Consider the following 22502-nt stretch of genomic DNA (forward strand, 5'->3'; position numbering starts at 1 on the left):
GCGCTCTCTTCTGCTGCCCGGACAGCGCAGGCCTCTTACGGATAACACAGGCACGCTCTTCTGCTGCCCGGACAGCCCAGGCCTCGTGGTACAGGTAACACAGGCGCTGCCTTTTGCTGCCCCGACAGCGCAGGCCTCTTACAGATAACACAGGCGCCCTCTTCTGCTTCCCGGACAGCGCAGGCCTCTTACGAACAACACAGGCGCGCTCTTCTGCTGCCCGGACAGCACAGGCCTTGTATGGATAACACAGGCGCGCTCTTCTGCTGCCCGGACAGCACAGGCCTTGTATGGATAACACAGGAGCAGCCTTCTGCTGCCCGGACAGCGCAGGCCTCTTACAGATAACACAGGCGCGCTCTTCTGCTGCCCGAACAGTGCAGGCCTCTTACGAACAACACAGGCGTGCTCTTCTGCTGCCCGGACAGCACAGGCCTTGCATGGATAACACAGGCGCGCTCTTCTGCTGCCCGGACAGCACAGGCCTTGTATGGATAACACAGGCGCGCTCTTCTGCTGCCCGGACAGCCCAGGCCTCGTACGGATAACACAGGTGGGCTCTTCTGCTGCCCGGACAGCGCAGGCCTCTTACGAACAACACAGGCGCGCTCTTCTGCTGCCCGGAAAACGCAGGCCTCTTACGGATAACACAGGTGCACTCTTCTGCTGCCCGGACAGCCCAGGCCTCGTACGGATAACACAGGCGCGCTCTTCTGCTGCCCGGACAGCCCAGGCCTCGTACGGATAACACAGGTGCACTCTTCTGCTGCCCGGACAGCCCAGGCCTCGTACGGATAACACAGGCGCGCTCTTCTGCTGCCCGGACAACGCAGGCCTCGTACGGATAACACAGGCGCGCTCGTCTACTGCCCGGACAGCCCAGGCCTCTTACAGATAACACAGGCACGCTCTTCTGCTGCCCAGACAGCGCAGGCCTCTTACAGATAACACAGGCGCCCTCTTCTGCTGCCCGGACAGCGCAGGCCTCTTACGAACAACACAGGCGCGCTCTTCTGCTGCCCGGACAGCACAGGCCTTGTATGGATAACACAGGCGTGCTCTTCTGCTGCCCGGACAGCACAGGCCTTGTATGGATAACACAGGCGCGCTCTTCTGCTGCCCGGAAAGCCCAGGCCTTGTACGGATAACACAGGCGCGCTCTTCTGCTGCCCGGACAGCCCAGGCCTCGTATGGATAACACAGGCGCGCTCTTCTGCTGCCCGGACAGTGCAGGCCTCTTACGGATAACACAGGCGCGCTCTTCTGCTGCCCGGACAGCCCAGGCCTCCTACGGATAACACAGGTGCGCTCTTCTGCTGCCCAGACAGCGCAGGCCTCGTACGGATAACACAGGTGCGCTCTTCTGCTGCCCGGACAGCACAGGCCTTGTATGGATAACACAGGCGTGCTCTTCTGCTGCCCAGACAGCGCAGGCCTCGTACGGATAACACAGGTGCGCTCTTCTGCTGCCCGGACAGCGCAGGCCTCTTACGGATAACACAGGCGTGCTCTTCTGCTGCCCGGACAGTGCAGGCCTCGTACAGATAACACAGGTGCGATCTTTTGCTGCCCGGAAAACGCAGGCCTCGTACGGATAACACAGGTGCACTCTTCTGCTGCCCGGACAGCGCAGGCCTCGTACGGATAACACAGGTGCGCTCTTCTGCTCCCTGGACAGCGCAGGCCTCGTACGGATAACACAGGCACGCTCTTCTGCTGCCCGGACAGCCCAGGCCTCGTACGGATAACACAGGTGCACTCTTCTGCTGCCCGGACAGCGCAGGCCTCGTACGGATAACACAGGCACGCTCTTCTGCTGCCCGGACAGCCCAGGCCTCGTACGGATAACACAGGCGCGCTCTTCTGCTGCCCGGACAACGCAGGCCTCGTACGGATAACACAGGCGTGCTCGTCTACTGCCCGGACAGCCCAGGCCTCTTACAGATAACACAGGCACGCTCTTCTGCTGCCCAGACAGCGCAGGCCTCTTACAGATAACACAGGCGCTCTCTTCTGCTGCCCGGACAGCGCAGGCCTCTTACGGATAACACAGGCACGCTCTTCTGCTGCCCGGACAGCCCAGGCCTCGTCGTACAGGTAACACAGGCGCTGCCTTTTGCTGCCCCGACAGCGCAGGCCTCTTACAGATAACACAGGCGCCCTCTTCTGCTGCCCGGACAGCGCAGGCCTCTTACGAACAACACAGGCGCGCTCTTCTGCTGCCCGGACAGCACAGGCCTTGTATGGATAACACAGGCGCGCTCTTCTGCTGCCCGGACAGCACAGGCCTTGTATGGATAACACAGGAGCAGCCTTCTGCTGCCCGGACAGCGCAGGCCTCTTACAGATAACACAGGCGCGCTCTTCTGCTGCCCGGACAGTGCAGGCCTCTTACGAACAACACAGGCGTGCTCTTCTGCTGCCCGGACAGCACAGGCCTTGCATGGATAACACAGGCGCGCTCTTCTGCTGCCCGGACAGCACAGGCCTTGTATGGATAACACAGGCGCGCTCTTCTGCTGCCCGGACAGCCCAGGCCTCGTACGGATAACACAGGTGGGCTCTTCTGCTGCCCGGACAGCGCAGGCCTCTTACGAACAACACAGGCGCGCTCTTCTGCTGCCCGGAAAACGCAGGCCTCGTACGCATAACACAGGCGCGCTCTTCTGCTGCCCGGACAGCGCAGGCCTCTTACAGATAACACAGGCGCTCTCTTCTGCTGCCCGGACAGCGCAGGCCTCTTACGGATAACACAGGCACGCTCTTCTGCTGCCCGGACAGCCCAGGCCTCGTCGTACAGGTAACACAGGCGCTGCCTTTTGCTGCCCCGACAGCGCAGGCCTCTTACAGATAACACAGGCGCCCTCTTCTGCTGCCCGGACAGCGCAGGCCTCTTACGAACAACACAGGCGCGCTCTTCTGCTGCCCGGACAGCACAGGCCTTGTATGGATAACACAGGCGCGCTCTTCTGCTGCCCGGACAGCACAGGCCTTGTATGGATAACACAGGAGCAGCCTTCTGCTGCCCGGACAGCGCAGGCCTCTTACAGATAACACAGGCGCGCTCTTCTGCTGCCCGGACAGTGCAGGCCTCTTACGAACAACACAGGCGTGCTCTTCTGCTGCCCGGACAGCACAGGCCTTGCATGGATAACACAGGCGCGCTCTTCTGCTGCCCGGACAGCACAGGCCTTGTATGGATAACACAGGCGCGCTCTTCTGCTGCCCGGACAGCCCAGGCCTCGTACGGATAACACAGGTGGGCTCTTCTGCTGCCCGGACAGCGCAGGCCTCTTACGAACAACACAGGCGCGCTCTTCTGCTGCCCGGAAAACGCAGGCCTCGTACGCATAACACAGGCGCGCTCTTCTGCTGCCCGGACAGCCCAGGCCTCGTACGGATAACACAGGTGCACTCTTCTGCTGCCCGGACAGCCCAGGCCTCGTACGGATAACACAGGCGCGCTCTTCTGCTGCCCGGACAACGCAGGCCTCGTACGGATAACACAGGCGCGCTCGTCTACTGCCCGGACAGCCCAGGCCTCTTACAGATAACACAGGCACGCTCTTCTGCTGCCCAGACAGCGCAGGCCTCTTACAGATAACACAGGCGCTCTCTTCTGCTGCCCGGACAGCACAGGCCTCTTACGGATAACACAGGCACGCTCTTCTGCTGCCCGGACAGCCCAGGCCTCGTCGTACAGGTAACACAGGCGCTGCCTTCTGCTGCCCGGACAGCGCAGGCCTCTTACAGATAACACAGGCGCCCTCTTCTGCTGCCCGGACAGCGCAGGCCTCTTACGAACAACACAGGCGCGCTCTTCTGCTGCCCGGACAGCACAGGCCTTGTATGGATAACACAGGCGTGCTCTTCTGCTGCCCGGACAGCACAGGCCTTGTATGGATAACACAGGCGCGCTCTTCTGCTGCCCGGACAGCCCAGGCCTCGTACGGATAACACAGGTGCGCTCTTCTGCTGCCCGGACAGCCCAGGCCTCGTATGGATAACACAGGCGCGCTCTTCTGCTGCCCGGACAGCGCAGGCCTCTTACGGATAACACAGGCGCGCTCTTCTGCTGCCCGGACAGCGCAGGCCTCGTACGGATAACACAGGTGCACTCTTCTGCTGCCCGGACAGCGCAGGCCTCGTACGGATAACACAGGTGCGCTGGCTCTTCTGCTGCCCGGACAGCGCAGGCCTCGTACGGATAACATAGGCACGCTCTTCTGCTGCCCGGACAGCCCAGGCCTCGTACGGATAACACAGGCGCGCTCTTCTGCTGCCCGGACAACGCAGGCCTCGTACGGATAACACAGGCGCGCTTGTCTACTGCCCGGACAGCCCAGGCCTCTTACAGATAACACAGGCACGCTCTTCTGCTGCCCAGACAGCGCAGGCCTCTTACAGATAACACAGGCGCTCTCTTCTGCTGCCCGGACAGCGCAGGCCTCTTACGGATAACACAGGCACGCTCTTCTGCTGCCCGGACAGCCCAGGCCTCGTCGTACAGGTAACACAGGCGCGGCCTTTTGCTGCCCGAACAGCGCAGGCCTCTTACAGATAACACAGGCTCCCTCTTCTGCTGCCCGGACAGCGCAGGCCTCTTACGAACAACACAGGCGCGCTCTTCTGCTGCCCGGACAGCACAGGCCTTGTATGGATAACACAGGCGCGCTTTTCTGCCGCCTGGACAGCACAGGCCTTGTATGGATAACACAGGCGCGGCCTTCTGCTGCCCGGACAGCGCAGGCCTCTTACAGATAACACAGGCGCGCTCTTCTGCTGCCCGGACAGTGCAGGCCTCTTACGAACAACACAGGCGTGCTCTTCTGCTGCCCGGACAGCACAGGCCTTGTATGGATAACACAGGCGCGCTCTTCTGCTGCCCGGACAGCACAGGCCTTGTATGGATAACACAGGCGCGCTCTTCTGCTGCCCGGACAGCCCAGGCCTCGTACGGATAACACAGGTGCGCTCTTCTGCTCCCCGGACAGCGCAGGCCTCTTACGAACAACACAGGCGCGCTCTTCTGCTGCCCGGAAAACGCAGGCCTCGTACGGATAACACAGGTGCACTCTTCTGCTGCCCGGACAGCCCAGGCCTCGTACGGATAACACAGGCGCGCTCTTCTGCTGCCCGGACAGCCCAGGCCTCGTACGGATAACACAGGTGCACTCTTCTGCTGCCCGGACAGCCCAGGCCTCGTACGGATAACACAGGCGTGCTCTTCTGCTGCCCGGACAACGCAGGCCTTGTACGGATAACACAGGCGCGCTCGTCTACTGCCCGGACAGCCCAGGCCTCTTACAGATAACACAGGCACGCTCTTCTGCTGCCCAGACAGCGCAGGCCTCTTACAGATAACACAGGCGCTCTCTTCTGCTGCCCGGACAGCACAGGCCTCTTACGCATAACACAGGCACGCTCTTCTGCTGCCCGGACAGCCCAGGCCTCGTCGTACAGGTAACACAGGCGCGGTCTTCTGCTGCCCGGACAGCGCAGGCCTCTTACAGATAACACAGGCGCCCTCTTCTGCTGCCCGGACAGCGCAGGCCTCTTACGAACAACACAGGCGCGCTCTTCTGCTGCCCGGACAGCACAGGCCTTGTATGGATAACACAGGCGTGCTCTTCTGCTGCCCGGACAGCACAGGCCTTGTATGGATAACACAGGCGTGCTCTTCTGCTGCCCGGACAGCACAGGCCTTGTATGGATAACACAGGCGCGCTCTTCTGCTGCCCGGACAGCCCAGGCCTCGTACGGATAACACAGGCGCGCTCTTCTGCTGCCCGGACAGCGCAGGCCTCTTACGGATAACACAGGCGCGCTCTTCTGCTGCCCGGACAGCCCAGGCCTCCTACGGATAACACAGGTGCGCTCTTCTGCTGCCCGGACAGCGCAGGCCTCGTACGGATAACACAGGCACGCTCTTCTGCTGCCCGGACAGCGCAGGCCTTGTATGGATAACACAGGCGCGCTCTTCTACTGCCCGGACAGTGCAGGCCTCGTACGGATAACACAGGCGCGCTCTTCCTTATTACGCTTTGCTCTTTGCCCAACCTTCCTCAGCCCCTGTGATTCCCTGTATATATTCCCGCTGCCCGGACCGCGCCGGCCTCATGCAGATAACACCGGCACGCGCTTCCTTATTACGCTTCGCTCTGTGCCCGGCCTTCTGTAGCCCCCGCGATCCCCGGTATATATTCCCGCCGCCTGGACCGCGCCGGCCTCATGCAGATAACACCGGTGCGCTCTTCCTTATTACGCTTCGCTCTGTGCCCGGCCTTCTGTAGCCCCTGCGATCCCCGGTATATATTCCCGCCACCCGGACCGCGCCGGCCTCATGCAGATAACACCGGTGCGCTCTTCCTTATTACGCTTCGCTCTGTGCCCGGCCTTCTGTAGCCCCCGCGATCCCCGGTATATATTCCCGCCACCCGGACCGCGCCGGCCTCATGCAGATAACACCGGTGCGCTCTTCCTTATTACGCTTCGCTCTGTGCCCGGCCTTCTGTAGCCCCCGCGATCCCCGGTATATATTCCCACCGCCTGGACCGCGCCGGCCTCATGCAGATAACACCGGCGCGCTCTTCCTTATTACGCTTTGCTCTTTGCCCAACCTTCCTCAGCCCCTGCGATCCCCGGTATATATTCCCGCAGCCTGGACTGTGCCGGCCTCATGCAGGTAACACAGGCGCGCTCTTCCTTATTACGCTTCGCTCTGTGCCCGGCCTTCTGTAGCCCCTGCGATCCCCGGTATATATTCCCGCAGCCTGGACCGCGCCGGCCTCATGCAGATAACACCGGTGCGCTCTTCCTTATTACGCTTCGCTCTGTGCCCGGCCTTCTGTAGCCCCTGCGATCCCCGGTATATATTCCCGCCGCCTGGATTGCGAAGGCCTCGTACGGATAACACAGACGTGCTCTTCCTTATTATGCTAAGCTCATATTAATGCTCTCGGCGGTTCCTCTCGGGGAGATGTGAATGAGCCCCACAGAGACCAATTATCTAATTTAAATGAACAGCGTTCCGGCGGATCGATTCACGGGGTATTGAAGCTCGCTGCGCAGCGAAAGCGACGTCAATAACTTTATTGGAAGAAATTGTTCTCGGCAGAGCGCTTCCAGGCCGCACTGCGGGTATAAGGGCTCTCGCACAGGAATTATATCAACCTGATTAGCAATTTTAATTTTCATTCTCACGCACTATTAGCAATGCTTACAGGGCCAGGTCATCCAACCAGACAGAAACAAGATAAACCTCCTCCTTCCCCCTCCTGTGTCTCACTGAGATCTCTGCACTCCGGGGCTCCCAGATCTGCATGCAAGTCCACACATACCAGGGCATACCTTCCAACTTTCTGAGATCAGAAACATGGACACTTAATGCAGATCCGAGCTGCAAACAGCTTCAACAGTTTATGATTATTTATTCCTGTGATACAATGAGGGCAGCCATGTTCTGTTTGTCACATTACACACAGGCAAGCTGCTCTGCATCTCCACCCCTCAGCCTGTGATACTTCACTCCCCTCTCCTCCTCCCTCCTTCCCTTTGCCTCTGAAATCTCTGGCTAGTAACACCTCCCCCTCCTCCTGCCCAGACTGAGCTCCCATAAGCCCTTGCTACTAATGCCCATGCCACATCCCTAATCCCACCCCCGGCACACCCCAATCACATTTCATAAAGATTCCATAAGACAAATATGGTGTTTTATAATACAAACCACACTGGTCCTTTCTATCCTGGTTCATTTTCTTTCATATTAACATTTGAAAATAAATATATCATTTTAAAGGATGGGAATAAAGTTTGGAGTCAAATAAACAAATTTTTAGTAGAACAATACAAATATTTCCATAGATCTGTCCATCAGTCCTGCAGTGACGACTCCAGCTCCAAATTTATGGGAGGGGGAGGGGGGGGGGCAAAAAGGGGGCACAATGGCTGACTGGTGGGGTCCCCTTGGGGTGATCAAAACCGATGTTTGTATGGTGAGCTAACAATATTTTTTGCCTAACTCGGTGATAAAATTAAGGCTAACTAGTTCAGCAATGATAGGAACCAAATATAAATGTCACAAAGAGAACTCATAGGCTTTTGAGCAGAGCAGATTGTCCAAATGATGGTGCAATTATTGAGGAAACGTTACCTACAGAGGTACTAGGCTAGTTGGCTGGCATGTTTTAATTCTTACTTGCTAGTAAGCTGCTCCTGTGTGGACAGATCACAGACAAATCATTCCAGCCCCTGGCCTGTGTCTCATGACTCTACAAGCAAGAGGAGGGGGTAGAGGCAGGAGGGGGAGAAACACTGTGTGTAATTCCTTATCTTAGTAGCTAAGCATTGCTGCAGATTAGAGCTTGTATTTTACAGTCAGGACGTTTTGAATCAAGGTTATTATTCTGATTCAAAACTTTCTGTCTGTAAAATACAAGCTCTAATTTATTGGCTAATTTAAAAGAGAATCAGTAAGTTTTCAGCTAGTAAGCCTTCATCAGGCTCTATTTTTGTTGTCTGACAATGTTAGAACATACAGGCCCATATGCAAATTGTTATAATTTAAGTAGGCCTCAGTTATTTGGACTGAGTTAGTCAAAAAGGCTTGATGAGCAGACCTGCCCTTTAAGGGATTTTCTCTTAGAGAGAAAATCTGCAGTTCTGTCAGCAGAACTAGAACATACCAAGAAGCTGTTCTATGGACAAGGCCACAGGTCTCCCTGACCTGTGCATGTACCGCCACTAGAACAGTAAACATCAGCCATATTTACTAAACACCAACATTCCTTGTAAGTGGGGCAGAAGCCTCATTGAATATTAATCGAGTAGGTGTGTATGATGACACCACGAGGGGGTCCACCAATAGTCTGATCTAGGGGATGGCGAAGATGATGTTATATTTAACTCTTTTCTAGTCGGTATTAAAGCCCGAGTGAGCTATGGGAGCTCGTTCTGCTCTTTACTTTCACACTAGCTCTCAATGCTGACTGGAACCTCTAAGTATTTCATTCTTTTCTGTAATCTGATATAATGTATGCTGTACATAGGTAGTCTAGTGTAACGTAGGTTAGAAAGAAGGTACCTGATTGACTACAGCAGGAAGTTTAATCAAGAAGCTTGTAACGCAACATGAAGATTGGCGTGGCTAGGATATGATGAACTGTATCTATCTGTATTTCTGTTTCCTGAATAAATAACGTGAATATTGAAGAAGCCTGAGAAAGTCTATCTCCTGCTTGCTGTGTTGAGAGTCAAGTTATCTCACAGTCCGTGAGACGCAACTATAAGAAGTTGCTGGTGCCGGAAAAAGGTGATTAGAACAGATTATAACACAATTCACTTTTTCACCTGAGTTTTCTCCTAGGTGATAATTTTAAAGTTTTCAATAAAATGCTTTTTAAGCCACCGGAAAGCAAGAACATACTCAAAATAAATTTGGTATTTTTAACCTACTTTTTGGTAATTTTTTAGTTGAAAATTGCTGAAAAGTTATTTTAAATCGAACATGAAAAATTATCTCCTAGGAGAAAAATATGGGCCACAATCAGAAGGAGGTAAGAGAATGTTTTACAAATATAAATGTATTCCAGATACTTTAATTACAAGGGATCTTGCAAGGATTGTGAGGTATTTATGACAAATAGATAAGACCCTTGGTTTACTGAATGCTGAAGCAGGCTCATGCTGGCATGGAGAGTTTTTTTTACAGATCCTATCCTGCTCACTGTACTCTGCTGGAGACTGGAAGCAGTTACTGTTATGGATGCTCGCTGGATTCCGCGGAATTCTAAATTCCACGATTCCGGACGGAATTGGGCCAATTCTGATTCCGCCGGTCGGAGCGGAATTGCTATAGCTATAAAACGGAATTCCGCTGAAAATGTTTTAATTCCGCGGAATTTTACAGAATTCAAATGTATTTCCTCACCTATCTCATTTCCTCCTTCCTCCCCCCTCCACCTTGTTCCCTCCTCCCGGAGGGTCTCATCTTCCAGGGAATTGTAGTATTTCAAAAGCCAGCTTACATACCGTGGCTGGGAATTGAACCCAGGTCTCAGTGTGTGGTAGGTAACTGACTTAAAGAGTAACTGTTAGCCCCAAAAATGAAATTTAAATCTCTATTGCAATGTTTTATTTACTTTTTAAGTGAGCCAAAAAGGCAATGCAGAAGTTAAAAATCAATCTAATTTTTTTACTATGTAGCCTTTTCCCCAAGCTCCGGACGCAAAGCCGCATATCAGATACTGCTGAGCATGCAGAGCATGCCTATGTCTGCCCGACCCCCCTCTTCCCCCCAGGACCAGGTGCCGATATATTCTCACCCCAAACAGCTGACCGCTCTGACACGGAGAGAGAGCGGGAGCACTTCCAGCGCCGCCACCGCAGAGCAGCCGCCGCCGTGCAGAGTGGTCAGCTGTTTGGGGTGAGAATATATCGGCACCTGGTCCTGGGGGGGAGAGGGGGGGTCGGGCAGACATAGGCATGCTCTGCATGCTCAGCAGTATCTGATATGCGGCTTTGCGTCCGGAGCTTGGGGAAAAGACTACATAGTAAAAAAATTAGATTGATTTTTAACTTCTGCATTGTCTTTTTGGCTCACTTAAAAAGTAAATAAAACATTGCAATAGAGATTTAAATTTCATTTTTGGGGCTAACAGTTACTCTTTAACCACTATACCACCACCAACACACTACATGCTGAAGCCAGCCTATCATGTACCATTATGATCAATCCAAGAGAAAAATTAGCGTGCTTAAGGATTTGTAGCATGTCAAAAGCCAACTCACATTGGCTGGGAATTGAACCCAGGTCTCAGTGTGTGGTAGGTAACTGACTTAACCACTATACCACCAACCACACTACATGCTGAAGCCAGCCTAGCATGTACCATTGTGATATACCCAAGAGAAAAATGATCTCTCTCTCTCTCTCTCTCTCTCTCTCTAGGACTTGATGCCATTGAACTGAATTTTCAGCTTAAAACCATCAGCGGGTACCGGCAGAATTTCACAGGCATTTTCAGAATTCCGCCAGATTGAAAAAGCAAAACGGAATGACCAATTTCCGCCTAAAAATTTCGGAAAATACAATTCCGCAGAAAGCGGTGACCATCCCTACGAGAGAGAGAGAGAGAGAGAGAGAGAGAGAGAGAGAGAGAGAGATATGAATCTACCTGGCTATCTGAGGTTCTCTTCGGACAACTGTTGAGCAGAAAAGGCAAGGCCATGCCTGGCTACAAATCCTTAAACAAGCTAATTTTTCTTTTGGATTGATCATAATGGTACATGCTAGGCTGGCTTCAGCATGTAGTGTTGGTGGTATAGTGGTTAAGTCAGTTACCTACCACACAGAGACCTGGGTTCAATTCCCAGCCAATGTGAGTTGGCTTTTGACATGCTACAAATCCTTAAGCACGCTAATTTTTCTCTTGGATTGATCATAATGGTACATGCTAGGCTGGCTTCAGCATGTAGTGTTGGTGGTAGAGTGGTTAAGTCAGTTACCTACCACACATTGAGACCTGGGTTAAATTCCCAGCCCAGCCAATGTGAGTTGGCTTTTGTCATGCTACAAATCCTTAAGCACGCTAATTTTTCTCTTGGAGGAGGGAAGAAGAGAGGACTAAATTAATAGGGACTATGGGCCACCATATAGGATAAATAAGGTAACTTTAGTGATTTTTTTCAATTGTTCCGACGGAATCCAGAATTCCGTGGAATTTCGTACAAATCCGGCGGAATTTTCATAGCGACGGAATTTAACACTGACGGAATCCGTGATTTCCGGTGTAATTAAATTTGCTCATTCCGATCATTCCTAGTTACTGTATGTTACTAAGGGGGGGGGAGTACACGCAGGGGGGTACAGCCATTCACCAGGGGGGGGCAGTGCCCAGTATGCAGTGTAGCTCCACCCATCCAGTCCTGAATAAGGGACAAATGAGGAAGAAAGAGGGACAGAGGGGTTGAGTCCCCAAAGAGGGTCTGTCCCTCCAAAAGGGACTGTTGGGAGCTAATGACGGGGTACGGAAAGGTTTTCATTATCACCGGGAAGTTATTATGGTATATATGTGACATTGTGCTGCGGTCATCGTTGCTCCCTGAGTGCTGTTGGTGCACTGAGCTGTATGTCTGTTAATCTGGAACCCGACATCGCTAGCTTCTGCCAATCTCTGGGATTTCCCCGGCCAGGGGTGGACACATCGGCTGCAGTACTAATGTCTGCCTGAGTATGCTGATAGTAATCGTTTTTATCTATCGCTATTTGGTGATCACAAAGAGATTGTATAGATATCTGATGTATCTGCACTGTGGCATCTATAACTGCATTCTCTATCTGATCAATAAACACGATGTATGGAGATATGGCCTGGATATACTGTATGCAGCCGCAGTGTCTATCTGTGACCGGTCCTCTTCCCTGATCAATAAACACGATGTATGGAGATATGGCCTGGATATACTGTATGCAGCCGCAGTGTCTATCTGTGACCGGTCCTCTTCCCTGATCAATAAACACGATGTATGGAGATATGGCCTGGATATACTGTATGGAGCCGCAGTGTCTATGTGTGACCGGTCCTCTCTGATCAATAAACACGATGTATGGAGATATGGCCTGGATATACTGTATGCAGCCGCAGTGTCTATCTGTGACCGGTCCTCTCTGATCAATAAACACGATGTATGGAGATATGGCCTGGATATACTGTATGCAGTCGCAGTGTCTATCTGTGACCGGTCCTCTTCTCTGATCAATAAACACGATGTATGGAGATATGGCCTGGATATACTGTATGCAGCCTGCAGTGTCTATCTGTGACCGGTCCTCTTCTCTGATCAATAAACACGATGTATGGAGATATGGCCTGGATATACTGTATGCAGCCGCAGTGTCTATCTGTGACCGGTCCTCATCTCTGATCAATAAACACGATGTATGGAGATATGGCCTGGATATACTGTATGCAGCCGCAGTGTCTATCTGTGACCGGTCCTCCTCTCTGATCAATAAACACGATGTATGGAGATATGGCCTGGATATACTGTATGCAGCCGCAGTGTCTATCTGTGACCGGTCCTCCTCTCTGATCAATAAACACGATGTATGGAGATATGGCCTGGATATACTGTATGCAGCCGCAGTGTCTATCTGTGACCGGTCCTCTTCTCTGATCAATAAACACGATGTATGGAGATATGGCCTGGATATACTGTATGCAGCCGCAGTGTCTATCTGTGACCGGTCCTCCTCTCTGATCAATAAACACGATGTATGGAGATATGACCTGGATATACTGTATGCAGCCGCAGTGTCTATCTGTGACCGGTCCTCTTCCCTGATCAATAAACACGATGTATGGGGATATGGCCTGGATATACTGTATGCAGCCTGCAGTGTCTATCTGTGACCGGTCCTCTTCTCTGATCAATAAACACGATGTATAGAGATATGGCCTGGATATACTGTATGCAGCTGCAGTGTCTATCTGTGACCGGTCCTCTTCTCTGATCAATAAACACGATGTATGGAGATATGGCCTGGATATACTGTATGCAGCCGCAGTGTCTATCTGTGACCGGTCCTCTTCCCTGATCAATAAACACAATGTATGGAGATATGGCCTGGATATACTGTATACAGCCCACAGTATCTATCTGTGACCGGTCCTCATCTCTGATCAATAAACACGATGTATGGAGATATGGCCTGGATATACTGTATGCAGCCGCAGTGTCTATCTGTGACCGGTCCTCCTCTCTGATCAATAAACACGATGTATGGAGATATGGCCTGGATATACTGTATGCAGCCGCAGTGTCTATCTGTGACCGGTCCTCTTCTCTGATCAATAAACACGATGTATGGAGATATGGCCTGGATATACTGTATGCAGCCCGCAGTGTCTATCTGTGACCGGTCCTCTCTAATCAATAAACACGATGTATGGAGATATGGCCTGGATATACTGTATGCAGCCGCAGTGTCTATCTATGACCGGTCCTCATCTCTGATCAATAAACACGATGTATGGAGATATGGCCTGGATATACTGTATGCAGCCGCAGTGTCTATCTGTGACCGGTCCTCATCTCTGATCAATAAACACGATGTATGGAGATATGGCCTGGATATACTGTATGCAGCCGCAGTGTCTATCTGTGACCGGTCCTCTTCTCTGATCAATAAACATGATGTATGGAGATATGGCCTGGATATACTGTATGCAGCCCCAGTGTGTATCTGTGACCGATCCTCTTCTCTGATCAATAAACACGATGTATGGAGATATGGCCTGGATATACTGTATGCAGCCGCAGTGTCTATCTGTGACCGGTCCTCTTCCCTGATCAATAAACACGATGTATGGAGATATGGCCTGGATATACTGTATGCAGCCGCAGTGTCTATCTGTGACCGGTCCTCCTCTCTGATCAATAAACACGATGTATGGAGATATGGCCTGGATATACTGTATGCAGCCGCAGTGTCTGTGACCGGTCCTCTCCTCTGATCAATAAACACGATGTATGGAGATATGGCCTGGATATACTGTATGCAGCCCGCAGTGTCTATCTGTGACCGGTCCTCTTCTCTGATCAATAAACTCGATGTATGGAGATATGGCCTGGATATACTGTATGCAGCCGCAGTGTCTATCTGTGACCGGTCCTCTTCTCTGATCAATAAACACGATGTATGGAGATATGGCCTGGATATACTGTATGCAGCCCGCAGTGTCTATCTGTGACCGGTCCTCTCTAATCAATAAACACGATGTATGGAGATATGGCCTGGATATACTGTATGCAGCCGCAGTGTCTATCTATGACCGGTCCTCATCTCTGATCAATAAACACGATGTATGGAGATATGGCCTGGATATACTGTATGCAGCCGCAGTGTCTATCTGTGACCGGTCCTCATCTCTGATCAATAAACACGATGTATGGAGATATGGCCTGGATATACTGTATGCAGCCGCAGTGTCTATCTGTGACCGGTCCTCTTCTCTGATCAATAAACATGATGTATGGAGATATGGCCTGGATATACTGTATGCAGCCCCAGTGTGTATCTGTGACCGATCCTCTTCTCTGATCAATAAACACGATGTATGGAGATATGGCCTGGATATACTGTATGCAGCCGCAGTGTCTATCTGTGACCGGTCCTCTTCCCTGATCAATAAACACGATGTATGGAGATATGGCCTGGATATACTGTATGCAGCCCGCAGTGTCTATCTGTGACCGGTCCTCTTCTCTGATCAATAAACACGATGTATGGAAATATGGCCTGGATATACTGTATGCAGCCGCAGTGTCTATCTGTGACCAGTCCTCCTCTCTGATCAATAAACACGATGTATGGAAATATGGCCTGGATATACTGTATGCAGCCGCAGTGTCTATCTGTGACCGGTCCTCCTCTCTGATCAATAAACACGATGTATGGAAATATGGCCTGGATATACTGTATGCAGCCGCAGTGTCTATGTCTATCTGTGACCGGTCCTCTCTGATCAATAAACACGATGTATGGAGATATGGCCTGGATATACTGTATGCAGCCGCAGTGTCTATCTGTGACCGGTCCTCTTCCCTGATCAATAAACACGATGTATGGAGATATGGCCTGGATATACTGTATGCAGCCCCAGTGTGTATCTGTGACCGATCCTCTTCTCTGATCAATAAACACGATGTATGGAGATATGGCCTGGATATACTGTATGCAGCCGCAGTGTCTATCTGTGACCGGTCCTCTTCCCTGATCAATAAACACGATGTATGAAGATATGGCCTGGATATACTGTATGCAGCTGCAGTGTCTATCTGTGACCGGTCCTCTTCTCTGATCAATAAACACGATGTATGGAGATATGGCCTGGATATACTGTATGCAGCCGCAGTGTCTATCTGTGACCGGTCCTCTCTGATCAATAAACACGATGTATGGAGATATGGCCTGGATATACTGTATGCAGCCGCAGTGTCTATGTCTATCTGTGACCGGTCCTCTCTGATCAATAAACATGATGTATGGAGATATGGCCTGGATATACTGTATGCAGCCGCAGTGTCTATCTGTGACCGGTCCTCTTCCCTGATCAATAAACACGATGTATGAAGATATGGCCTGGATATACTGTATGCAGCTGCAGTGTCTATCTGTGACCGGTCCTCTTCTCTGATCAATAAACACGATGTATGGAGATATGGCCTGGATATACTGTATGCAGCCGCAGTGTCTATCTGTGACCGGTCATCTCTGATCAATAAACACGATGTATGGAAATATGGCCTGGATATACTGTATGCAGCCGCAGTGTCTATCTGTGACCGGTCCTCTTCCCTGATCAATAAACACGATGTATGAAGATATGGCCTGGATATACTGTATGCAGCCGCAGTGTCTATCTGTGACCGGTCCTCTTCCCTGATCAATAAACACGATGTATGAAGATATGGCCTGGATATACTGTATGCAGCCACAGTGTATCTGTGGGAGGAGACCGCATTGTGAATACGTCCCACACCCAAGATTCCCCGCAGAGCCGCCCGGGATGAGAAACCTTCGTCTGCAGATAAAAGTCTGGCGTGTCTGTCCAATCTCAGCCTATCCAGCCTGTTGTTGCCGCTACGCTTCTGCTGGCAGTATGCCCGTGCAGCGGGGGGGGGGCGGCGGTTCCTCACTGCCAGGCACGTTACCATGGTTACACAATGCTTGGCCAAAAAGAATCAGTCTCTTTCAGCAGAAAGATCTTCATCAGAGCAGATGGCAAATCAAAACATATCGTCTTAAAGTGGCGGCGTACCCATAACACCTCGTGCCAAACATCTTATCCTACGAGATCAGGCCTGCCATGTGTCTGCATTACTGATTCTGTAACACAGCTTATACTGTATATACTGGGAGCAGCAAAGATCAGCACACGCTGCGACTACTTTACTATCAGCACACACTGCAGCTAGCTTACTATCAGTACAGACACAGAGTAACAGCTTATACTGTACATACTGGAGGCAGCAGAGAGCAGCACACACTGCAGCTTGTTTACTATCAGTACAGGCACAGAGTAACAGCTTATACTGTGCATACTGGGGGTAGCAGAGATCAGCACACACTGCAGCTAGTTTACTATCAGTATAGGGACAGAGTAACAGCTTATACTGTACATACTGGAGGTAGCAGAGATCACCACACACTGCAGCTAGTTTACTATCTCTACAGGCACAGAGTAACAGCGTATACTGTACATACTGGAAGCAGCAGAGATCAGTACACGCTGCAGCTAGTTTACTATCACTACAGGCACAGAGTAACAGCTTATACTGTACTTACTGGAAGCAGCAGAGATCAGCACACACTGCAGCTAGTTTACCATCAGTACAGGCACAGAATAACAGCTTATACTTTACATAGTGGGAGCAGCAGAGATCAGCACACACTGCAGTTAGATTCCTATCAGTACAGGCACAGAGTAACAGCTTATACTGGAGGTAGCAGGGATCAGCACACACTGCAGCTAGTTTACTCTCATTACAGGCACAGAGTAACAACTTATACTGTACATACTGGAGGTAGCAGAGATCAGCACACACTGCAGCTAGTTTACCATCAGTACAGGCACAGAGTAACAGCTTATACTGTACATACTGGAGGGTAGCAGAGATCAGTTCACACTGCAGCTACATTACTATCAGTACAGGCACAGAGTAACAGCTTATACTGTACATACTGGATGTAGCAGAGATCAGCACACACTGCAGCGAGTTTACTACCAGTACAGGTACAGAGTAACAGCTTATACTGTACATACTGGAGGCAGCAGAGATCAGCACACACTGCAGCTAGGCTACTATCAGTACAGGCACAGAGTAACAGCTTATACTGTAGACACTGGATGTAGCAGAGATCAGCACACACTGCAGCTAGTTTACTATCAGTACAGGCACAGAGTAACAGCTTATACTGTACATACTGGAGGCAGCAAAGATCAGCACACACCGCAGCTAGTTTACTATCAGTACAGGCACAGAGTAACAGCTTATACTCTACATACTGGAGGTAGCAGAGATCAGCACACACTGCAGCTAGTTTACTATCAGTACAGGCACAGAGTAACAGCTTATACTGTACATTCTGGAGGTAGCAGAGATCAGCACACACTGCAGCTAGTTTACTATCAGTACAGACACAGAGTAACAGCTTATACTGTACATACTGGAGGTAGCAGAGATTAGCACACATTGCAGCTAGTTTACCATCAGTACAGGCACAGAGTAACAGCTTATACTGTACATACTGGAGGTAGCAGAGATCAGCACACACTGCAGCTAGTTTACTATTAGTACAGGCACAGAGTAACAGCTTATACTCTACATACTGGAGGTAGCAGGGATCAGCACACACTGCAGCTAGCTTACTATCAGTGCAGACACAGAGAAACAGCTTATACTGTACATACTGGAGGCAACAGAGATCAGCACACACTGCAGCTAGTTCACTATCAGTACAGGCACAGAGTAACAGCTTATATTGTACATACTGGAGGCAGCAGAGATCAGCACACACTGCAGCTAGTTTACTATCAGTACAGACACAGAGTAACAGCTTATACTGTACATACTGGAGGCAGCAGAGATCAGCACGCACTGTAGCTAGTTTACTATTAGTACAGGCACAGAGTAACTGCTTATACTGTATATAATGGGGGTAGCAGAGATCAGCACACACTGCAGCTAGTGTACTATCAGTAAAGGCACAGAGTAACAGCTTATACTGTACATATTGGAGGTTGCAGAGATCAGTACACACTGCAGCTGGTTTACCATCAGTACAGGCACAGAGTAACAGCTTATACTGTACATACTTGGAAGTATAACATCACACTTGCATGACATTACTGCCGCACGTGTAGAAGATTACTACAATTATTTGACATCAGCAGTACACCTGTATGACATCACTACATAGGAGCTCAACTCTGGAGTCACATGGGCAGTACAGGTGCTGTGTGCAGCGTGTGCTATGTGCTGCAGTCAGGTCAGGCTGCATTCTATATGCTGTACATGAAATGTCTGAGGGGTCGTAGTGCAGCCGCTGCCGCCATCCTGACATCACTGGGACAGGCGGTATCAGGAAGCCAGATCAGCGCAGAGACAACATGGCTGACTTACCGGAACAGGTGACGCAGGATATCCCTTCAGCACTCAGGTTATACTTCAGGTCTAGCAGCAGCTGGATATTAGTGTCTGGTCTGAACAGCACCGGCGCCCGGCTGGCAGGACGGAGATGGGCCGCAAACGATATGGAGAGAATCAGCAGAACTACAAATATCCCTGCAAGAAAAAGAAACCAGATAACAGTCATTACAATTCCAACACCGAATATCCAACCAACCATCCAACCAATCACCACTCACTGCTCTGTCTACACTCACCCCTCCAACCAATCACCACTCACTGCTCTGTCTACACTCACCCCTCCAACCAATCACCACTCACTGCTCTGTCTACACTCATCCCTCTAACCAATCACCACTCACTGCTCTGTCTACACTCACCCCTCCACCCAATCACCACTCACTGCTCTGTCTACACTCACCCCTCCAACCAATCACCACTCACTGCTCTGTCTTCACTCACCCCTCTAACCAATCACCACTCACTGCTCTGTCTACACTCACCCCTCCAACCAATCACCACTCACTGCTCTGTCTACACTCACCCCTCCAACCAATCACCACTCACTGCTCTGTCTACACTCACCCCTCCAACCAATCACCACTCACTGCTCTGTCTACACTCATCCCTCTAACCAATCACCACTCACTGCTCTGTCTACACTCACCCCTCCACCCAATCACCACTCACTGCTCTGTCTACACTCACCCCTCCAACCAATCACCACTCACTGCTCTGTCTTCACTCACCCCTCTAACCAATCACCACTCACTGCTCTGTCTACACTCACCCCTCTAACCAATCACCACTCACTGCTCTGTCTACACTCACCCCTCCAACCAATCACCACTCACTGCTCTGTCTACACTCACCCCTCCAACCATTCATCAATTACTGGGCAGCACGGAGGCATAGTGGATAACAATCTTGCCTTGCAGCGCTGGGTCCCCAGTTTGAATTCCAGCCAGGATACTATTTGCATTGAATTTGTATGTTCTCCCTATGTCTGTGTGGGTTTCCTCCAGGCACTCCGGTTTCCTCCCACAACCCAACAACATGCAGATAAGTTAATTCGCTTACCCCTAAAAAAACTTGGCTCAAGATTATGACAGACATATGATTATGGAAGGGATTAGATTGTCAGCTCCTCTGAGGACAGTCAGTGACCAGACTATGTACTCTGTAAAGTACTGTAGAATATTTCAGTGCTATAAGTACATAATAATAATATGGTAGGACATTAGACTATGACTATGATAGGATTAGAGTGTGAGCTCCTCTGAGGACAGTGAGGGACATGATTATGTACTCTGTAATGTGCTGCAGAAGATGTCAGTGCTATATAAATGCATAATAATAATATGGTAGGACATTAGGCTATGACTATGGTAGGATTAGAGTGTGAGCTCCTCTGAGGACAGTCAGTGACATGACTATGTACTCTGTAAAGTGCTGCAGAGGATGTCAGTGATATATAAATACATAATAATAATGTGGTAGGACATTAGACTATGACTATGGTAGGATTAGATTGTGAGCTCCTCTGAGGGCAGTCAGTGACATGACTATGTACTCTGTAATGTGCTGCAGAAGATGTCAGTGATGAATAAATACATAATAATAATGTGGTAGTACATTAGACTATGACTATGGTAGGATTAGATTGTGAGCTTCTCTGAGGACAGTCAGTGACATGACTATGTACTCTGTAATGTGCTGCAGAAGATGTCAGTGCTATATAAATACATACTAATATGGTAGGACATTAGAGTATGACTATGGTAGGATTAGAGTGTGAGCTCCTCTGAGGACAGTCAGTGACATGACTATGTACTCTGTAATGTGCTGCAGGAGATGTCAGTGCTATATAAATACATACTAATATGGTAGGACATTAGAGTATGACTATGGTAGGATTAGAGTGTGAGCTCCTCTGAGGACAGTCAGTGACATGACTATGTACTCTGTAATGTGCTGCAGGAGATGTCAGTGCTATATAAATACATAATAATAATGTGGTAGGACATTATACTATGACTATGGTAGGATTAGAGTGTGAGCTCCTCTGAGGACAGTCAGTGACATGACTATGTACTCTGTAATGTGCTGCAGAAGATGTCAGTGCTATATAAATACATAGTAATAATATGGTAGGATATTAGACTATGACTATGGTAGGATTAGAGTGTGAGCTCCTCTGAGGACAGTCAGTGACATGACTATGTACTCTGTACAGTGCTGCAGAAGATGTCAGTGCTATATAAATACATAATAATAATATGGTAGGACATTAGACTATGACTATGGTAGGATTAGAGTGTGAGCTCCTCTGAGGACAGTCAGTGACATGACTATGTACTCTGTAATGTGCTGCAGGAGATGTCAGTGCTATATAAATACATAATAATAATATGGTAGGACATTACACTATGACTAGGGTAGGATTAGAGTGTAAGCTCCTCTGAGGACAGTCAGTGACATGACTATGTACTCTGTAATGTGCTGCAGGAGATGTCAGTGCTATATAAATACATAATAATAATGTGGTAGGACATTATACTATGACTATGGTAGGATTAGAGTGTGAGCTCCTCTGAGGACAGTCAGTGACATGACTATGTCCTCTGTAATGTGCTGCAGAAGATGTCAGTGCTATATAAATACATACTAATAATATGGTAGGACATTAGACTATGGCTATGGTAGGATTAGAGTGTGAGCTCCTCTGAGGACAGTCAGTGACATGACTATGTACTCTGTAATGTGCTGCAGAAGATGTCAGGCCTATATAAATACATAATAATAATATGGTAGGACATTAGAGTATGACTATGGTAGGATTAGAGTGTGAGCTCCTCTGAGGACAGTCAGTGACATGACTATGTACTCTGTAATGTGCTGCAGGAGATGTCAGTGCTATATAAATACATAATAATAATGTGGTAGGACATTATACTATGACTATGGTAGGATTAGAGTGTGAGCTCCTCTGAGGACAGTCAGTGACATGACTATGTCCTCTGTAATGTGCTGCAGGAGATGTCAGTGCTATATAAATACATAATAATAATATGGTAGGAAATTAGACTATGACTATGGTAGGATTAGAGTGTGAGCTCCTCTGAGGACAGTCAGTGACATAACTATGTACTCTGTAATGTGCTGCAGAAGATGTCAGTGATGAATAAATACATAATAATAATGTGGTAGTACATTAGACTATGACTATGGTAGGATTAGATTGTGAGCTTCTCTGAGGACAGTCAGTGACATGACTATGTACTCTGTATTGTGATGCAGAAGATGTC

General features: G+C 49.8%; 1 protein-coding gene across 6 annotated transcripts in view; it reads right to left on the reverse strand.

Moving 5' to 3' along the window:
* DISP3 (dispatched RND transporter family member 3) overlaps positions 1–22502 on the reverse strand; it is a 308406-nt gene that overhangs the window by 74996 nt on the left and 210908 nt on the right. For all 6 annotated transcript variants that reach the window (XM_068242367.1, XM_068242366.1, XM_068242369.1 and 3 more), the window contains one exon: positions 19189–19350. In XM_068242367.1, coding sequence (XP_068098468.1) covers positions 19189–19350 — 162 coding nt within the window. The remainder of the gene's footprint in view (positions 1–19188; positions 19351–22502) is intronic.

The sequence above is a fragment of the Hyperolius riggenbachi genome, chromosome 6, assembly GCF_040937935.1.
Source record: "Hyperolius riggenbachi isolate aHypRig1 chromosome 6, aHypRig1.pri, whole genome shotgun sequence".
In the NCBI taxonomy this organism is placed as follows: domain Eukaryota; kingdom Metazoa; phylum Chordata; class Amphibia; order Anura; family Hyperoliidae; genus Hyperolius; species Hyperolius riggenbachi.